The 20297-nt window shown below is 48.9% G+C and overlaps 1 protein-coding gene across 1 annotated transcript in view; it reads right to left on the bottom strand.

Moving 5' to 3' along the window:
• Positions 1-20034, bottom strand: part of LOC125431139 (stromal interaction molecule 1-like) — a 55782-nt gene extending 35748 nt beyond the window's left edge. The window contains exon 1 of the mRNA XM_048493806.1: positions 19902-20034. Within this exon, the coding sequence (XP_048349763.1) occupies positions 19902-19949 (48 nt within the window). The 5' untranslated portion in view covers positions 19950-20034. The remainder of the gene's footprint in view (positions 1-19901) is intronic.
• Positions 20035-20297: the final 263 nt, after the last annotated feature.

Genomic DNA, 20297 nt, shown 5'->3' with positions numbered 1-20297 from the left:
CTGCAGGCTCTGGGCCACTGGAATCTTACACTGAGAAGGTTTTTTTTAAAAAAGGCACACACAACAGAATTTCACATTTTGTCATTAACCTGCTACACCCCGAGCACACCAATCCGCAAGACCAACACTGCCCGCTCTTATGGCTGCTGACTTTTCCTTAGGAGCCTCTGGCAAGGGGCTCGTGGGAAAATCTAAGCACACCTGCCCAATGGACCATTCGTGCCTGGTGCTGGAACAGGGGGAAGGGGGGGAGAGGGAGGGTCACGGAGACAGGGCTCTCCTCCACCCCGCAGCCTGCCGCGTCACTCCTCCAAACGACCCACTTGGTGGCACAAAAGCACAGGTCTGAGCAAGTCAGCACCCAGCAAAGAAACCCCAAGTGAGAAATTCCCAGAGAAAAGGCAGACAACGATAAGACTGTCAAAAAGAGGAAGCCCCATCCAGGGTCTGAAAACTGCCGATTCATCTTCACTGATGGAAAGCTAAGAATGGAAAGACACCACCCTGTCTCTGGACGCATCTGGATACACACAGTTCTTTTTCTGGTCTTCTCAGAGCCATCCAACTCAAAGGGCCACCATGAAATTCCCAGCTGGGACAGGAAAGAAGCACAAATATGGTACAAGGCCAAGACTGCCATGCCCTACGAAAAGAGGGAGCTGGGGATGTTTAGTTTGGTAAAGAGAAGATTAAGAGGTGACATGATAGCCATGTTTAGGTATTTGAAGGGATGTCATGTTGGTGAGGGAGCGAGCTTGTTTTCTGCGGCTCCAGAGACCAGGAACAGGAGTCATGGGTTCAAGGTGCAGGAAAATTAATTAATTAATTAACTAACTAACTAACAAACAAACAAACAAACAAACAAACAAACAAACAAACAAACAAATTGCAGGGGGTTGGACTTGATGGCCCTTGGGGTCTCTTCTAGCTCTATGATTCTATGATATAAAAGCCGGCACGGTAAGCCGGTTCTGGCGACTAAACCATTAGATCGGCACCTTCAGAACAGTCCTCCTAGGAAGCAATTCCAAAGACACAGAGCCTAGTCTCACAGAAGGGCCTTTGCTCCACAGTGCTTTGCACCAATAAGGCTCTGGGTTCAACTCTGCCCACCAGACCTTGCAGGGCTGTTGTCTGGATCCCTCTGCGGGACCACCTCTCCCCCAATGTTGCCTGGCAGGGAGTCTGCCCTAAGGGAGTCTGATGGACCAGGGCCCTCGGCAGCAGAGAGCACACCGTGGTGGCCATGGGAAAGAGGAAAAGAGACCAGAGGCTTGGCAGGGGAACGGGGCAAATGAATGAGATGCAGAGATGAGGAACAAAAGACGGGGACTGTTAGGACGCAAAGGGACGTGGGTTCAAATGATCACTCCCTACATCACTACTGTGTTTCCCCGAAAATAAGACAGTGTCTTATATTAATTTTTGCTCCCCAAGATGCGCTATGTCTTATTTTCAGGGGATGTCTTATTTTTCCACTCCACAGCTGCATGCTCTGGTCGACGGGCATGCTTCCAAACAAAAACTTTGCTACGTCTTACTTTCGGGGGATGTTTTATATTTAGCACTTCAGCAAAACCTCTACTACGTCTTATTCTCAGGGGATGTCTTATATTCGGGGAAACAGGGTAAGATATTCAGTGTGCCCCGAGATACACTCTGTTTTATCAGATGAATGAAGCAGTCATCTAAACAGGTAGGTATACAAATCCGGAATATGGGGGGGGGGGGGGGGGGGGGGCATTACCAAATATGTTAAAAGGTTCAACCAGTGCCAGAGACGGCAGCAGGCGCTTCCTCAGATGTCAAGAGAGCAGAAATGGATGCAGAATGCCAACAAACGCATTCCAGACCCAGGCCCTGCGGCTGGGACCCAGCAGCTGCAGACAACAAGCTGGGAGAGAAAGAATTATTATTATTATTATTTATTAGGTTTATATACCGCCCTCCCCCGGAGGGCTCAGGGCGGTGAACAACATATAAAATAGAGCACATATATCAGATTAAAACCATTAAATATCAATTCATACGGCTCTAATAAATATAAACCCGACCCCATTAAAATGCAGCATATTTAAGATCGACATAAAGATGGCACCTACTATCAACTCCCTCAAAAACCCCAAAGGGAAGGGGCGGTAGGATCCGCTTGATATTATAAGGAGGAGGCTATCGGAGCAAGTCAGGGGGTCGTCCCTTTCCCTTTCCGCAGAGGAACGAGAATCATAGAATCATAGAGCTGGAAGAGACCCCCAAGGGCCATCTAGTCCAACCCCCTGCAATACAGGAACTAGAAATCAACACAGCACGGCTGGTGCTGGACAGTGCACTGAGGAACAAAGGCAAAATGCAGGCCAGGGAACAAATGTCTAAGGCCATGGTGGCGAACCTTTGGCACTCCAGATGTTATGGACTACAATTCCCATCAGCCCCTGCCAATTGCCCATGCTGGCAGGGGCTGATGGTGTCAGTCCTGGCATCTGGAGTGCAAATTCCACCACCACTGATAGTCTAAGGAAGGAAAAGAGATAGAAAAGGGTGAGAGAGAGGGCAGCGAGGGATGATTGAGGGACTGGAGTACCTTGGGAGGCTGCAGAAGTTTGGGACTCTTTAGTTTGGAGAGAGAGGCGTCTGAGGGGATAGGATTGGGAAGTCTATAAAATTATACATGGGGTAGAAAATGTGGACAGAGAGAATTTTTTCTCTCTTTCTCACCATCACCTAGAACCAAGAGGGGCATTCATTGAAAATGCTGGGGGGAAAAATTAGGACTAATAAAAGGAAACACTTCTTCACGCAACGTGGGATTGGTGTTTGGAATATGCTGCCACAAGAGGTGGTGATGGCCGCTAACCTGGATAGCTTTAAAAAGGGCTTGGACAGATTTATGGAGGAGAAGTCGATCTATGTCTACCAATCTTGATCCTCCTTGAGCTGAGGTTGCAAATGCCTTAGCAGACCAGGTGCTCGGGAGCAGCAGCAACAGCAGAAGGCCCTTGCTTTCACCTCCTGCAGGTGAGCTCCCAAAGGCACCTGGTGGGCCACTGCGAGTAGCAGAGAGCTGGACTAGATGGACTCTGGTCTGATCCAGCTGGCTTGTTCTTATGTTCTTATGTTCTGAAGGAAGACAACGTGCACTCCAAAACAGGCTTCGCTGCAGCGTGCCGCACACAGCTTGGTGCACAGATCCTTCTTTCCCTCCGGCGTTTTGCCTCCCGGCTCCCCTTTGCTGCCCGAGCCGAGTTTTGGAGCTGCAGCGCTGGGAGAGGGATTAAGGAAATCTGTGCAGTCTTGTGACCCTTTCCGCGAGCCAAGCAGCTAAAAAAGAACCTTCACAAGATGCTCCAAGATCACCCAAGATTAAAGATGGGCAGCGGAGCTACAGGGGAAGGGAGGGAAGATTTATGGCTGTTGTCCCCCCCGCACACACACAATCCTCTCCACCAGCTCAGCCGGCAACATCCAAGGGCAAGAAGGCAAAGTCATACGGAGAGACCAGACCAACAACGACAACGTGCACAAGCCGAGAGAGCAGCGGCTGCAAGCGCCCCGAGGGATGGAGGCGGCAGAGCCAGCTGTTGCTGGGTATATTTAGCTCAGGAAGGAAAAGTGATCTCCTGTCAGGTCTTCCTTCAGCCGAGCCCCATAAACACGGGACCTCCAAGGTCTTGCAGAAGAGGACACTGGGGGGAGGGGCCCCGATTAGAGCTCTTATCCGGGAAGCAGAGCCAAGCCAGGGCTGGAAGGCAGCGGTGCTGGGGGCAAGAAGGCCAGAAGGTCAAGAGGGGGGTTGGATGACCTTAGCCCAGCTAGACCCACAGAGCATGAGGCCTGCGTTCCTGCAGGCCAAACACTCCCAGTTTATGGGAAACAAGATGGCACCCAGACTGGTGGGTGCAGGGCATTCTTCTAGTCTTGTTTCTTAAGGGATGAGTCTGGTCACAGAAACACAGAGCTGGAATGGGACCCTAGTGGTCATCCAGCCCAACCCCCGGCACAACGCATGACATTCAGCCTACACTCCCTCGGAGATCCTCGCTCACTAAAACATGGCCTTATGAGGAGAGGCTGCAGCGTTTGGGACGCTTTCGTTTGGAGAGGAGACATCTGAGGGGGATATGATTGAAGTCTATAAAATTATGCATGGGGTAGAAAATGTGGACAGAGAGAAATTTTTCTCTCTCACAATACTAGAACCAGGGGGCATCCATTGAAAATGCTGGGGGGAAGAATTAGGACTAATAAAAGGAAACACTTCTTCACGCAACGTGGGATTGGTGTTTGGAATATGCTGCCACAGGAGGGGGTGATGGTCACTCACCTGGATAGCTTTAAAAGGGGCTTGGACAGATTTATGGAGCAGAAGTCGATCTATGTCTACCAATCTTGATCCTCCTTGATCTGAGGTTGCAAATGCCTGAGCAGACCAGGTGCTCGGGAGCAGCAGCAGCAGCAGAAGGCCATTGCTTTCACCCCCTGCATGTGAGCTCCCAAAGGCACCTGGTGGGCCACTGCGAGTAGCAGATAGCTGGACTAGATGGACTCTGGTCTGATCCAGCTGGCTTGTTCTTATGTTCTTATGTTCTTTCTTATGGCCCTGGATCCTGATTCAGGTCTTTCTAATGACCTGTTCCCATCAACTAGGCCTGCAGCGGCAGCTTCAGGCTTGGAACAATCCCCAGGAACCCGGGGGTCCCATTCGGATTGGGACTGCGGGGCAACAGGGAGAAGAGCTTCAACCTCTCTGGCTGCTTTCACAATCTGGAATGGCCCCAGTGAATCGCGGTTTGTTCAGCAGGGGGGCCATGTAGGGATGGGCACATCGGGGCGTCAATTAGCACTCAAGTGAAGTACTTACAGCAGTGGTGGCGAACCTATGCACTCAGAGCCCTCTCTGTGGGCACGCGTGCACAGAGTTTGTCATGTGGGGGGGGGGGGCGATAGGTAACCCTGTTAAGCTCTGTTAAACCCCACTGATTTTCATGGGAAGAACTAAAGCACAATCCTTTACCTGGGAGTAAGCTCGGTTGCTGGCAATAGGACTTGCTTCTAAACCCTCCTAGGGTCGTGATTCACCCGTTGGAAGAGTTGCACGGTTGCTTCAAAGCAAAGCCACCGACTACCACCAAGCTTACTCCCGAGTAACGCGTGCCTCGGAGCCAACCATTTTTTTTCTAAACTAAAACCTCAGTATTTGGGTTAAATTGCCGTGTTGGCACTTTGCGATAAATAAGTGGGTTTTGGGTTGCAGTTTGGGCACTCGGTCTCGAAAAGGTTCGCCATCACTGACTTATAGTAAGCAGAGGGGGCGGAGCACCTTCTGAGGAGGGGCCCTCCTAGTTCCTTCTACGGAAAGAAATGCCTCTTCTGAGTACCTGCTGGTTGATCAAGTGTGTGGATACTCCGCTCACGACTCTGCCCGGTCTCCTATCCAGAGGAATCCACACAGACCCAAAACATGGGAACGGCCCCCCACTTGGAAGGATCTCCTCTGCCCCTGAGCCACAGAGCCGTCCTATGCGGCAGCCAAACACGTGGGTCAGCAGCCTAGAAGTTGGCTCTTGAGGCATCGAGGTAGGCCTAGAAGAACGGAGGCGCCTGAGGATGATGCCAAAGGCAGAGCAACAGAAACAGAGGCATCGAGCTGGCGAGACGGGGAGGAACGCGTGACCCTGAAGATGCAGGGAGATGGTGGCCGAGCGGAGGAGCCTGCTGCCCAGACGATGCCACATAAGAGAGCATCCCTTATGATCCAGCACCAGATAACAAAGCTTTTACAGTATTGAATTATTTGTCGTGGAACAGGCATTTCATAGGCTTTACTATCACTAGGCTTTCGCTATTCAACTTTTTTGTAAGATCAACTGAGTTTGTGCGGCATAGTGGTTAAGAACAGGCGCAATCTAATCTGGAGAACCGGGTTTGACTCCCCACTCTGCCACTTGAGCTGCGGAGGCTTATCTAGGGAATCAGATTAGCTTGTGCACTCCTCCAGCACAGGCCAGCTGGGTGACCTTGGGCTAGTCACAGTTCTCTCTGACCTCTCTCAGCCCCACCGACCTCACAAGGAGTTTGTTGGGGGGAGAGAAAGGGAAAGGAGTTTGTAAGACACCTTGAGTCTCCTTACAGGAGAGAAAGGGGGTGATATAAATCCAATTCTCCTCCTCCTCCTTCTTCTGTGATTTTTTATTAGTTGTAATCAGCATTTTATTGTGGTTGGCTTAGCTGCTGGTGTTTCACTGCTGTGTGCTGTTTCCCTCTGCTGCTTTTGACAACTGCTGTTAACACGACACGAGGGCTATGATTGCTCCATCAAAATCAGAAGAATCCCCCTGAAACCACAAGGGCAGGGCAGCCGTCTCCTGGCCAGCATCCCCCAATCTCCTCCCTCCTGAAAGGAGAGGCGTTTTTAAGGAGATGCTGTTGCTTGAAAGGAAGTCATGAAGATGCTGTATTCAGGGCAGCACCAGTTCACTCCAACCCTCCAGCTCTGCTGTAGTCTACAGGTGTCGAACGGGCCTGAAGAAGAAGAAGAAATTGGATTTATATCCCCCCTTTCTCTCCTGCAGGAGACTCAAAGGGGCTGACAATCTCCTTGCCCTTCCCCCCTCACAACAAACACCCTGTGAGAGAGCTCCGAGAAGCTGTGACTAGCCCAAGGTCACTTGCTAGCGTGTGTATAGATGCACAGGCTAATCTGGTTGAGAGAAACCTCCACAGCTCGAAGCGTGAGAGCGGAATCAAACCCGGTTCCTCCAGATTAGATACGCGAGCTCTTAACCTCCTACGCCACTGCTGCTCCTGGCCTATCACTCTTCCACAAGAACCCCTGATTCTCCTGTGCACAAACAGGATGTCCAAGGAAGAATAATGTCTCCCAGGGTCTCAGGATGAGGCCTTACACTGGCTCCTGCTTGTTCCTTTTAACTGGAGATGCCGGGACGGAACCTGGGACCTTCCGCGTGCAAAACAGAGGCTCTTCCGTTGAACCACTGTTCTCCTGTGTTGCAGCTTCAAGCTCGGCCAGTTACTTGAATTGAAGAGTCAGCTTGCAGGCTACCTTTCCCCAGTCCAAGCCTCAGGGCTGTGAGTTCCTTCGGCAGAGATCCCGGAGGACGTAATCCATTCTCCTCATGAGGGGTCTCGCCTGTGCGGAGAGCAGACCCGCTTTAATTAGGGGAATTTTCCCCAGGAGAACTTGGGGCACCTTTTTAAATTAGAGCCGCCGCTGCCACCTTGACGTCTGCTGAGCAACTCCTCTCCCCAGGGCAAAGCACTGACATTTCGACAGCAGAGTTTTATCGTTGCCGATGTTCTGAGCGGGACAGCTGAGGAAAGGATGCTCGATGACAAACAGCAGTTTCTGGGATTGCTCAGATAGGAGAAGAGCCCCCAGAAATTCACTCTGGAGAGTTCTCCTCATTTTGGAAGGCACTTTGGAAGGGCAGTAGCCAAGGGAAAGAACAGACAGGAATACAGACAGCACTGTGAAAATGTGCATCCTCTAGGTCCGTGGTGGTGAACCTTTGGCACTCCAGATGTTATGGACTACAATCCCCATCAGCCCCTGCCAGCAGGGCCAATTGGGGCTGATGGGAATTGTAGTCCATTACATCTGGAGTGCCAAAGGTTCGCCACCACAGCTCTAGGTCAATAGCCGCGAACCATAAAGAACTGTGGCGAAGTGGTAAGATAAATCATTTTATGTATTGTTTCCAAGGAAACTGGGTCAACCAGAAGCAAAGGAAGATCACTTTCAGGCTGGGAACCTGCCCTGAAGTTATTAAAAAAAAACGAGAAGCTCAGCCGTAACCACATAATCTCTGGCCTCTCCAAGCAAAGGGTTCTTCAGGGCTGTCCGCAATTTAAGAAAGCTGGACCACAACTAATAACAAGAAAAATGTCACGGGCAGGCTGCCCAATCCCGGGAGAGGTAAAAAGCCCTCCTTCCCTTTCTGGGGCTCCTTCTGTTCATATCCCAAAACACCTCCTCACTTGTTCCCTCCTGAGCCCAGCATTGCTGTTGTCTTAACACAATTTATAGACGGTATTCCGCAAAACCTTCCTGGCGCAAATCCAGGCAAATTTGGAAAGCATCTAAATATTTACTTTAACCGTTTCACCCTGCTTGTCTTTCCCAGGGCAGCTTAAAATGGAACCGAACAACCACAAATAAAAACAAAGCCCAAGGAGGAAAAACTCCCATCACTTGTCCTGCCCCACAAAGGCCCCAAGGACACAGCGGCCCCACAGCCTCCGCAAGATCGCCAGTGAAATCCTTGAAAATAGTTTATGTCTACATTTTCTTTCTTTCTCACAATACTAGAACCAGGGAGCATACATTGAAAATGCTGGGAGGGGGAAGAATTAGGACTAATAAAAGGAAACACTTCTTCACGCAACGTGTGATTGGTGTTTGGAAGATGCTGCCACAGGAGGTGGTGATGGCCACTCACCTGGATAGCTTTCAAAGGGGCTTGGACAGATTTATGGAGGAGAAGTCAATTTATGGCTACCAATCTTGATCCTCCTTGATCTGAGGTTGCAAATGCCTTAGCAGACCAGGTGCTCAGGAGTAGTAGCAGCAGCAGAAGGCCCTTGCTTTCACCTCCTGCAGGTGAGCTCCCAAAGGCACCTGGTGGGCCACTGCGAGTAGCAGAATGCTGGACTGGATGGACTCTGGTCTGATCCAGCAGGCTAGTTCTTATGTTCTTATGTTCTTACAGTATCTACAGAAAGTATTATTATCGAATGCTGTCTTAAATAGAAAAAAAAAAATCATACTCCATATTCACTAAACCTTTGTCTTGCATGCCACTCATTCCAAAAGAGTTTTTACGAGCTTTCTCAAAATTCCCCAATGTTTTAACATTGCAGAAATTGAAACAGAGGACTTTTTCACATTCTGGATTTTGAGTATGAGAAACCTTGCATTTCACTCACTGTAAAAGAAATATTTTTTCCCACTGGAAAAATGGGGGAAAATACCCTTGGAAAAAAGAATACCTTTTCCCCTAAGGTCTTCACATCTCTGCTGTGAACGTCAGAACAATCTCCTGTAACTGGCAACACCTCGCCAAAGTTCTGGGCAGTGAAAGGTCTTTTTACATCACCTACTAGCTGATTTTTGTAGCTGGACTGAACACCTGGGACCTTCTGAAGGCCAAACAGATGTCCTACGACTTAGTCATCGTCCCTCCCCAAATGGAGGAGTCAAAGGAGGAGATTTTTTCAAACGTACTTGTTTTTTGGAAAAGGTACGTGTCATCTCCTCCAAGACCTACTTAAGGGATCGCGCAAAATAAAAACAAAAGCAGCAAAACAAAACAAACCTGAAATGATATCCACAAACAGCACTTCGGTGAAAAAGGAGACCATACGAAGAACTTAAAAAGGAAGATGTTAAAAGCCTAGGCAAAGAGAAACATTTCGGTTTGGTACCAAATGGACCAAAAGCATCGAGGGACGCTCAATGAAGAGGTGAGATGCAGCTGAAAAAGCCCTCTCATTGGTTGCCACACCTGCAGGTGCACAGTTCTTTAACTAGCACCTGGTCAGTACACGAAGAGGGGTTCCTTCCATTATCCAGAGCCCATTCAGGGACTTGAAGGTCAACGTTCAACTGTGCCTGGGAAAAGATAGGTAGCCGACGCAATTAATTTTGTCAGCACTGGGGCGACACAATCCCTCTATCCAGCCCCCAACAATAATCTGGCTGCCACATTTTGAATCAATTACAATTTCTGGACTTTTTTCAAAGGCAGACCTATGGCAAGCACACTGCAGTACTCTGCCTAGGATGTGATCAGAGCATGGATCACTGTGGCCAAATCATGCTGCTTCACAAATTAATACATTGATAAAGAATCCATTAAAAGGAAACCTGCCCCCAACTGTAATTTGCAGCTGATACGGCAACTTGTTTAAAAAACAGACTTTAGTTTTTTAAGAGGCTGGAAGTCTGCGAGACAGAACAGAAGTTAGCAAATGAGTAAGTGGATTTTCCTCAAAAAAAGAGAGAAGAAAACCAGATTGGAGGCTCAGCCCTTGTATTTGGAAATCCAGCCAAAAAACCCCCACCCTGTGCAACGCTTCAATGCTTCGTCAAGTTGTTCTACTGGAAGTTACATTTCAAATTCAAACTATTCTGGGAGCCCTTCAGAATTAGTCAGAATCTAACTACCGTATATACTCGCATATAAGTCGACTTTTTCAGCACATTTTTTGTGCTGAAAAAGCCCCCCTCAACGTATACGCGAGTGAGGTGTATTTTAAAAAATATTTTAGGATTTTTACTTTGTTGGCCGCCAGGGGGAGCAGTTTTTAGGCTAGTGGCACCGAAATTTCGGGCAATCATCAGGCAACACTCCTGATGATACCAGCCAGGTTTGGTGACGTTTGGTTCAGGGGGTCCAAAGTTATGGACCCCCAAAAGGGGTGCCCCGTCCCCCATTGTTTCCAATGGGAGCTAATAGTAGACGGGGCTACATTTTGAGGGTCCATAACTTTGGACCCCTTGAACCAAACTTCACTAAGCCTGGGTGGTATCGTCAGAATAATCTCTTGCTGATACCAGCCAGGTTTGGTGATGTTTGGTTTAGGGGGTCCAACGTTATGGATCCCCAAAGTGGTTGCTCCCATCCCCCATTGTTTCCAATGGAAGCTAGTAGTAGATGGGACTACCCTTTTGAGGGTCCATAACTTTGGATCCCCTGGACCAAACTTCACCAAACCTGGGTGGTATCATCAGGAGGGTCTCCTAAAGATACTCTGAAATGTTGGTACTGCTAACATAAACATTCCTCCCCTGACAGGCACCCTCAAATTTTCCCCAGATTCTCCCTTTAAATCACTCCCCCTTCTGAGTGGATTTAAAGGGAGAATCAGGGCTTAGAGAGCTAGTTTACTGTTTTTCTTTGAAATAAATATTCAAAAACATTTAATCTACTGATGACTCAATTAATGTAATTTTATTGGTATCTATTTTTATTTTTGAAATTTACCAGTAGCTGCTGCATTTCCCACCCTCGACCTATACACAATAAGTTTTCCCAGTTTTTTGTTGTAAAATTAGGTGCCTCGACTTATTTGCGGGTCGACTTATACACGAGTATGTACGGTAATTTTTTATGAGGCCAGGAAAGCCCTGAACTTCTGGCCTTTAAAAAGCAGCGGGTTTTCAGGTCAAGATTTTATTTTTGCTCGGTTGCTGACTCTCCAAGTGCCTGCCCTGAGCAGAGTACAAAATCAGTAATCCCTTTAGTGCAGCAACCAAGATCCCAGATGATGGGGCTGTTCCTTCAACTGAAGGCTAAGTCAAAGTTTCATGCCTACCCAGCATTAATTTGATTTGGGCTGTCTTGTACTCCTAACAATCTATTACAGTGATGGCGAAACTTTTCGAGACTGAGTGCCCAAATTGAAACCCCAAACCCACTTATTTATCGCAAAGTGCCAACACAGCAATTTAACCTGAATACTGAGGTTTTAGTTTAGAAAAACAGTTGGCTCCGAGGCATGCGTTACTTGGGAGTAAGCTTCATGGTAGTCGGTGGCTTTGCTTTGAAGCAACCGTGCAACTCTTCCAACAGGTGAATCACGACCTTAGCAAGCCCCATTGTCAGCAAACGAGATTACTCCCAGGTAAAGGATCGCGCTTTAGTTCTTCGCATGAAAATCAGTGGGGCTTAATAGCACTTAACAGGGTTACCTACACTGCCTCCCCAAAACTAGGGCTGATTCTGCATGGGCCAAAAACAGCAGAGTGAAAATGGTGTGAAAATGGTGTAAAAGGGTTTAAAATGGTGTAAAAGGGTTTATACTGTTTTCACACTATTTTTACACAGCTGTTTTTGGCCCATTCAGAATCAGCTTAGGTCTTAGGTTTAATGCTAATAATCGAGCCCAGCGGCCCAGGCCAGCCTAGATATGTGGGGGGGGGGGGACTCTGTTTGCGCGTGCCCACAGAGAGGGCTCTGAGTGCCACCTCTGGCACCCGTGCCATAGGTTCGCCATCACTGATCTATTACATGTGACTTTTAAGAATAACAGGGGGGAGGGAGGGAGGGAGGGAGGGAGGGAGAGAGAGAGAGAGAGGGAGGTTCTAAGGTTTTATCTTGCAGCTATTTATATCCCTGCAAACTGCTGGTCTTTTTGTTTTAAAAAGTGCAGTCATTAGAGGGGTGATATGACAGAATTCAAGAGCCTGGCCCTTCCAAAGGTAGCCACATCAACCAGGGATCCCCGCCAGTTTTATTTGGTTCCTGGGATTCTTCTAAGACCACAGCAGTTCAACAACAAGAATCTAGAATTGAGGGCTGTAATTTGAACATTCAAAGATAACCTATAACCCAATTTTAAGAGGCCCAGAGAAAAAATTACATGCAATAGCCCATAACACAGTAGAATCACAGAGTTGGAAGAGACCCCATCAAGTCCAACCCCCTGCCATGCAGGAACACACAATCAAATCCAACAACAGACAGGAGGAGGAGGGAGGGAGGGAGGAAGGAGGAGAGGGGAGGGGAGGAGGAGAGGAGGAGAGAGGAGAGGGAGGAGAGAGGAGAGGGGGGGGGAGAGGAAGAGAGGAAGGGAGGAGAGGGAGAGGGAGGGAAGGGAGGGAGAGAGAGAGGGAGGTAAGAGGAAGAGAGAGGGAGGGAGGGAGGAAGAGGAGGAGGAGGAGGAGGAGGAGGAGGAGTTTGGATTTATAGGAGACTCAAAGGGGCTTACAAAGACTGTAGGAGACTCAAAGGGGCTTACAATCTCCTTGCCCTTCCCCCATCACAACAAACACCCTGTGAGGTAGGTGGGGCTGAGAGAGCTCCGAGAAGCTGTGACTAGCCCAAGGTCACCCAGCTGGCGAGTGTGGGAGTGCCCAATCTAATCTGAATTCCCCAGATAAGCCTCCACAGCTCAGGCGGCAGAGCTGGGAATCAAACCCGGTTCCTCCAGATCAGAATGCACCTGCTCTTAACCTCCTTTGCCACTGCTGCTCTGTGGAAGAGGCAGGCTCAAGGAAATGTGTGTCAACATAGTCTGGGGCAGCCATTGCTCACAGCCACAGATCCACATGGATTTATACCCCGCTTGTGACAACCATAAGAAGTGTCAGGGCGGCTTACAAACTCCTTCCCCTCCTATCTCCACAACAGACACCTTGTGAGAGAGTTCAGAGTGAACTGGGACTGGCTCAAGGTCACCCAGCAGACTTCCTGTGGAGGAGCAGGAAAACAAACCAAAAGAAAGAAAGCAGATGCGATTCTGGCCTGTATCAATAGGAGTCTAGTGTCTAGAGCGAGGGATGTAATTGTACCTCTCTATTCTGCATTGGTTAGACCTCACCTCTCACAATACTAGAACCAGGGGGCATCCAATGAAAATGCCAGGGGGGGGGGAGGAATTAGGACTAATAAAAGGAAACACTTCTTCACGCAATGTGTGATTGGTGTTTGGAAGATGCTGCCTCAGGAGGTGATGATGGCCACTAACCTGGATAGCTTTAAAAAGGGCTTGGACAGATTTATGGAGAAGTCGATCTATGGCTATCAATCTTGATCCTCCTTGATCTGAGGTTGCAAATGCCTTAGCAGACCAGGTGCTCGGGAGCAGTAGCAGCAGCAGCAGCAGGAGGCCATTGCTCTCACCTCCTGCATGTGAGCTCCCAAAGGCACCTGGTAGGCCACTGTGAGTAGCAGAGAGGTGGACTAGATGGACTCTGGTCTGATCCAGCAGGCTAGTTCTTATGTTCTTATGTTCTTATGAATATTGTGAACAGTTCTGGCCACCGCAGTTCAAGAAGGATATTGACAAGCTGGAACGGGTCCAGAGGAGGGCAACCAAATTGGTCCAAGGTCTGGAGTCCAGGCCCTACGAGGAGAGACTTGGGGAGCTGGGGATGTTTAGTCTGGAGACTAGGCTCCATCAATATTGTGGAGTGTAGCACTCAAGGCCCGCCCTGCGCAGCCACTTCACTTCAGTCTGGTAAGAATTCAGTTTGTTCACCTGTAGACGTTTAACCTCAGCAGTCAGGTGCTGCTTCAGGACCTCTACAGAATCTCCATGGTCAGGATCTGTCGACTTCTACGATAACCAGGCTCTGGGGTTCAGAAATCGTTTTATTGACAGGCCGTTCCGAACGGCCGGCAGGCAAGCGTGGCTGGAACCCAGTTCCACTACAGCACAGGTGTCAAACTCGCGGCCCTCCAGATGTTATGGACTACAGTTCCCATCATCCCCTGCCAGCATGATTCTGGCAGGGGATGGTGGGAACTGTAGTCCATAACATCTGGAGGGCCGCGAGTTTGACACCTGTGCACTACAGCTTTTCGTGGCTAATATCTTTTCCCCCACACGTGTCTCTAACCCCTACCCTCGGGACCCCAGCAGGATGAAACCACACTGCAGGTAAGGCCAGGTGCCGGCCGGCCCAGAGGGTGAGAAAGTCACTGCATGCCCAAATCAAAGGCAAACATGGCAGCGCCCGCTCCAAAGCGTCATGGCAGGTATCAGGGAAGAGCTGAAATGTAAACACGGTCTTAGCAGGGTCTTGGCAACCAGGCGGTTTGGATGAAGAACTGCCGAGCTGGGCGTCCTCAACATACTGTTCAAAATCGAATGATTTTGACTGAGGGCTTTCCATACAATTTGATAGAACCGCACGGCGGATCAGACTGATCCTTGTGGAATTGCAGGTCCCATGCTCACGACAACTGGTGTCCCGCGGCAACCCTCTAAGCCCTGCCCACAAGGAATGGTTTAACTAATTCAGAGCACATCCCATAACCCCTTCTTCTTCCTCCAACCCTCCCAACCAGATGGTATGGCTCATAGTATCTGCTGCTGATAAGCTTTTTTTCATCCTGATGTTATAAACCTCTGTGATCTCCCCCTTCCGCTATCATAGTTTCTCTAAGCCCTAACAGCCTCAGGAGGAAGGTTGTTCAGTTCCTGGATAATGTTGGGTGTCCTCTAAATCAATCAGTTTTATTTACGGTCATTGACCGGCAAAGTACAAAAAAATTGAAATCATAAAATTGCAGAAGTTAAGAAAAAATATAGGTTAAAACAGATAGAAAATGCAATTGATAGGCATTGGAAGATTCGAGACATAAGTTCTGACTAATAAGTGGTGTGTCCGGCTAATAATGATTGGTGAATAGAAGTTAGCTGGCAGTATTATTATTAGTATTATTATTTATTAGATTTATAGGCTGCCTCACCCCCAAAGGGCTCGAGGCGGCTCACAATACAGCTGTTCCGATAACAGCACATAAAACCACGTTAAAACAAATTTCCACAGTACCAGTGGCACTCTGTCGGGCCTTCCTGATTTTGCTAGATATCCAGGCAAACTTGACAACAGAATACGTTAGATTGTTATCAGATAACAGTATTTTAATCCTTTCTTTCTTACTCAAGAGGGAGTTTGCCTGGTCACAAGGGAGAAACATCCCACGAATCTCATCATAAAATGAGCATTCAAATAATATATGCTCTGAATTTTCAACCCCTCCTATTTGACAGCTGCAGATTCTACCCTCTTTGGGTGTTTTGTTATAGATCCCATTATTATAATAAGGCGAAAGGGCATTATAGCGTAGTAGGCTGTAGGCTCTGCGATAATTAACATTAGACAAAGACGTAAGATAGGGCATTATAGAAAGTCTGTTCAGCATTGTTTTACTGAAGTTAGGATTTTCAAGTTTGTTAAGGTCGTGTTGCCTCTCGACATCTATTATCCAATGTTTAACAAGATCCCTAGCTCTGTCATAGCTCATACTTGTAACTAGTTGTTGAGAAAGTCCAGAGTATGATAATTGCCGTAATACTGATCTGAGCCACGGGGCTGTAAATGTACCAATCAGGACGAGTCTTGCGAGGCCCCTCTGGCAATAGCATAGTTTGAGCCAATATTGTTGGGTGTCCTTTTCCAGCCCTACAATGTCCTTTCTTGAGACAGGGCAGCTAGAATTCCAGGCTCACTGGAAAGGGGGCGGCAACATTTCCCAATTCCATTACTAAATAAATAAATGAATCGAACTAGACATGGCACCTTCCTTATGAGGAGAGGATGCAGCGTTTGGGACTCTTTAGTTTGGAGAGGAGACGTCTGAGGGGGGATATGATTGAAGTCTATAAAATTATGCATGGGGCAGAAAATGTTGACAGAGAAATTTTTCTCTCTTTCTCACAATACTAGAACCAGGGGGCATCCACTGAAAATGCTGGGGGGAAGAATTAGGACTAATAAAAGGAAACACTTCTTCACACAACGTGTGATTGGTGTTTGGAATATGCTGCCCCAGGAGGTGGTGATGGCCACTAACCTGGGTAGCTTTAAAAGGGGCTTGGATAGATTTATGGAGGAGAAGTCGATTTATGGCTACCAATCTTGATCCTCCTTGATCTGAGGTTGCAAATGCCTTAGCAGACCAGGTGCTCAGGAGCAGCAGCAGCAGCAGAAGGCCATTGCTTTCACCTCCTGCAGGTGAGCTCCCCAAGGCACCTGGTGGGCCACTGCGAGTAGCAGAGAGCTGGACTAGATGGACTCTGGTCTGATCCAGCTGGCTTGTTCTTATGTTCAATCTCAAGGGGAATGCAAAACCAGTCACCTTTGATCCTGTTCCATTCTTGTTGACATCTAGTGTAGAGTTGGGTGCCTTTCACCTCTTCTGCCCACCTAGTCGACCTTTCCATTGCTTGTTCCACCATAACTCCAAGAGCTCTTTCCTAATCTTTTTTTCTCAGAAGACGCCGGGAAAGGAATCATGCTTCCCCATAACCCCTTTCCATTCATCTCTTTCAAACTCAAGTACCACCTTTGGAGTTCGAATTAACAACCCTCCCCGCCCGCCGGTTGACCTTTTCCGGCATTTCCGCAAGGTGTGGGTGACTGCAAGTGCTGTTTCTACAGATGTGTGCGTATTTATCAAAAACATGGGCTGTTAAGCTAGAACGGCAGGAAGTCTTTTCACTGCTAGGCAGAGAGAGCCCATGCGTTCACGCTCCCAACCACTCTAGCAGAGAGAGGAAGTGCAGCTAGTCTGGCTGCGTCTTCATGGGCTGGAAACATCCCACCGCAAGAGCAACTCGTCCTTCCTGTCAGGCAGTCTGACCTGTCTGGGCCCATCATGTGTGTGTTGAGAAAACGTTTCCCTCCTCAAGAACTTTTGGTGTTTTCGCAGCTCTGATGCACTTTTATAACTTTCCCATCTCTTCTTCTGTCCCCCAAGGCTCGTTTCCCTGGGGAAGTTTCTGGAACTGGGCGGGCTCCAACATGTCAGCTCAGGTTTCTGAACGCAGAGAGAGTTCTCCAGGCTTCACTTCTCATGGGCGGGGTGATGCACAGAGCAGCCAGTGGGCACAGTTCCAGACGTAGCCAGCGTGGCGATGCGGTTAAGAGCAAACGGACTCTGATCTGGTGAACTGGGTTTCATAGAATTATGGAATCATAAAGTTGGAAAAGACCCCAAGGGCCATCAAGTCCGACCCCCTGCCATGCAGAAACACACCATCAAACCACTCCTGACATATGTTAAGAACATAAGAACATAAGAACTAGCCTGCTGGATCAGACCAGAGTCCAGCACTCTGCTACTCGCAGTGGCCCACCAGGTGCCTTTGGGAGCTCACAGGCAGGATGTGAAAGCAATGGCCTTCTGCTGCTGCTGCTGCTGCTGCTGCTGCTCCCGAGCACCTGGTCTGCTAAGGCATTTGCAACCTCAGATCAAGGAGGATCAAGATTGGTAGCCATAGATCGACTTCTCCTCCATAAATCTGTCCAAGCCCCTTTTAAAGCTATCCAGGTGAGTGGCCATCATCACCTCCTGTGGCAGCATATTCCAAACACCAATCACACGTGGCGTGAAGAAGTGTTTCCTTTTATTAGTCCTAATTCTTCCCCCCAGCATTTTCAATGAATGCCCCCTGGTTCTGGTATTGTGAGAAAGAGAGGAAAAACTTCTCTCTGTCAACATTTTCTACTCCATGCACAATTTTATAGACTTCAATCTCCAAACTTCCTCTCCAAACTAATGTTCATTCAGCCGTAGTTTAAAAACCTCCAAAGAAGGAGACTCCATTACTCTCTGAGGCAGTGCATTCCACTGTCAAACAGCCCTGACGGTCAGGAAGTTCTTCCTAATGTTTAGGTGGAATCTCTTTTCCTGCACTTGGAATCCGTGTCATAGTCTCCGAGGCAGCAGAAAACAAGCTTGCTTCCTCACCAACATGGCATCCCTTCAAATATTTAAACACAGCTATCATGTCCCCCCCTTAACCTTCACTTCTCCAGACTAAACATCCCCAGCTCCCTAAGTCTCTCCTTGTAGGGTATGGATTCCAGACCTTTTACCATTTTGGTTGCCCTCCTCTGCACAGATTCCAGCTTGTCAATATCCTTCTTGAATTGCGCTGCCCAGAACTGAACACAGTACTCTAGGTGACCAATGCAGAAATTACAACCCTTGATCTTGACACTATACTCCTATTGATACAGCCCAAAATCACATTGGCTTTCTTGGCTGCTGCATCACACTGCTAACTCATGTTCAGTTTATGGTCTACTAAGACTCCCAAAACAGAAATCACAGGCCCAAACTCTCAGGTCCACATTTTAGGTGCCTGCAGCCATTTTCCAGCAATATCCACACCCTTGGCTTGGGAGCCCAAACAGTGAAGAACTGCTAGAGACTGCAGCCCAGGGGACGGGAGGGGAAGAGCAGCCTCTGCCCCTTGAAAGAGAATTCTGCTCTCAACTCTTGATGCCCTCTGCCTTCAAACCACCAGCACAAATACCTAACAGCCATAGCAGCAAAACGGGGGGGGGGGGGGGCACTCAGCCCCCCAGCTCCTTCTTGGTGCACTGAGCACCATGTGCAGGTGAGAATGGAGAGCCCTTGCAAAAACCTTTCTGACATGTGCTCCAAATGAAAATCAAGCTTAACCACAACACCACGCTGGTGATGCTTCCCTTCATTCATTCATTCATTCATTCATTCATTCATTCATTCATTCATTCATTCAGTCAGTCAGTCAGTCAGTCAGTCAGTCAGTCAGTCAGTCAGTCAGTCTTATATAACGCCCTACCCCCGAAGGGCTCTGGGCGGTGAACAACATGAGATTACAAATACATAATAAGCTCTTAATAATTTAAATTAAAAGGCAGCAAATAACACATGAACAATGCCCGCAATAGTCCTCATTAAACCCTCCCAAGAGGAGAGAAGAAAGGATGGGTCCCATAGATGATGATGGACCCTAATTACAGGAGAATAAAAGGGGGCACGTCTCAGCAGCTGGACACTCCAAAAGCCCGGTGGAACAACTCCGTCTTGCAGGCCCTGCGGAATTCACCAAGATCCTGCAGTGCCCAGACAGCTGGAGGAAGAGTGTTCCACCAGGCAGAGGCCAGGGCTGTAAAGGTCCTGGCCCGGGTGGAGGCCAGCAGCATAATTGAGGGGCCAGGGACTACCAGACCCTCAGCCCTTCAAGGTCAGCATCGTCTACTCCAGCAGTGTGGCGCTTCAAATGTTCACGGACTACAATTCCCATCAGCCTCTGCTGGCATGGCCAACGGCAGCCACGAGAAGAGAAGGGCGAGGGCCGTGTGGCTTGCTTCTTATGCGCACGCTGAGCCCTTGGCCCTGCCCCCAAGCGCAAGCTGGCTCCTTCAACAGGTCTGCCCAGAGTTCGGCACCTATTGCTCCCTGCCCATTCCTCCCAGCTGGCAACCTGCGGCATCCGATAAATCCACACCACATTTCCTCAGGGTCTCAGTAGCTGAGGCCTTTTACATGACCCGTTTCCAAAGCTTCTAACTGGAGATGCCGAGGACTGAACCTGGGACATTCTGCATGAAAATCACTTGCCACTCCGGGAGCCACAGGCTGCTCTGCCCTCACCTCATCACTCTCCTCCACGTCCACGTTGCCGTTGGCGTCGTCGTCCATCTGCTTGTGGATGCTGCGGACGGCTTCAAAGCTGAGCTGCTCGTCCTCGCTGTGACACACGGGCTCGTCGATGCGGCAGAATTCTGCGCAAGAGAAGGACAGGGCACGGGATGAGAGGCGCTCCCCACCACATGAGCTTCCACCGCGCCCTCTCCCTCAAAAGCCTCCCACACCAGTGCAGGACCGGGACAGCACCTCCAGGGAACCGTGCAAACTCCTGCATTCTCTGTATTGTCGAAGGCTTTCATGGCTGGAATCACTGGGGTGCTGTGTGGTTTCCGGGCTGTATGGCCGTGTTCTAGCAGCATTCTCTCCTGATGTTTCGCCTGCATCTGTGGCTGGCCTCTT

Source organism: Sphaerodactylus townsendi, linkage group LG04, assembly GCF_021028975.2.
Source record: "Sphaerodactylus townsendi isolate TG3544 linkage group LG04, MPM_Stown_v2.3, whole genome shotgun sequence".
Classification (NCBI taxonomy): domain Eukaryota; kingdom Metazoa; phylum Chordata; class Lepidosauria; order Squamata; family Sphaerodactylidae; genus Sphaerodactylus; species Sphaerodactylus townsendi.
The sequence above is the reverse complement of the archived record's forward strand: the minus strand, read 5'-3'. Positions and strand labels throughout refer to the sequence as shown.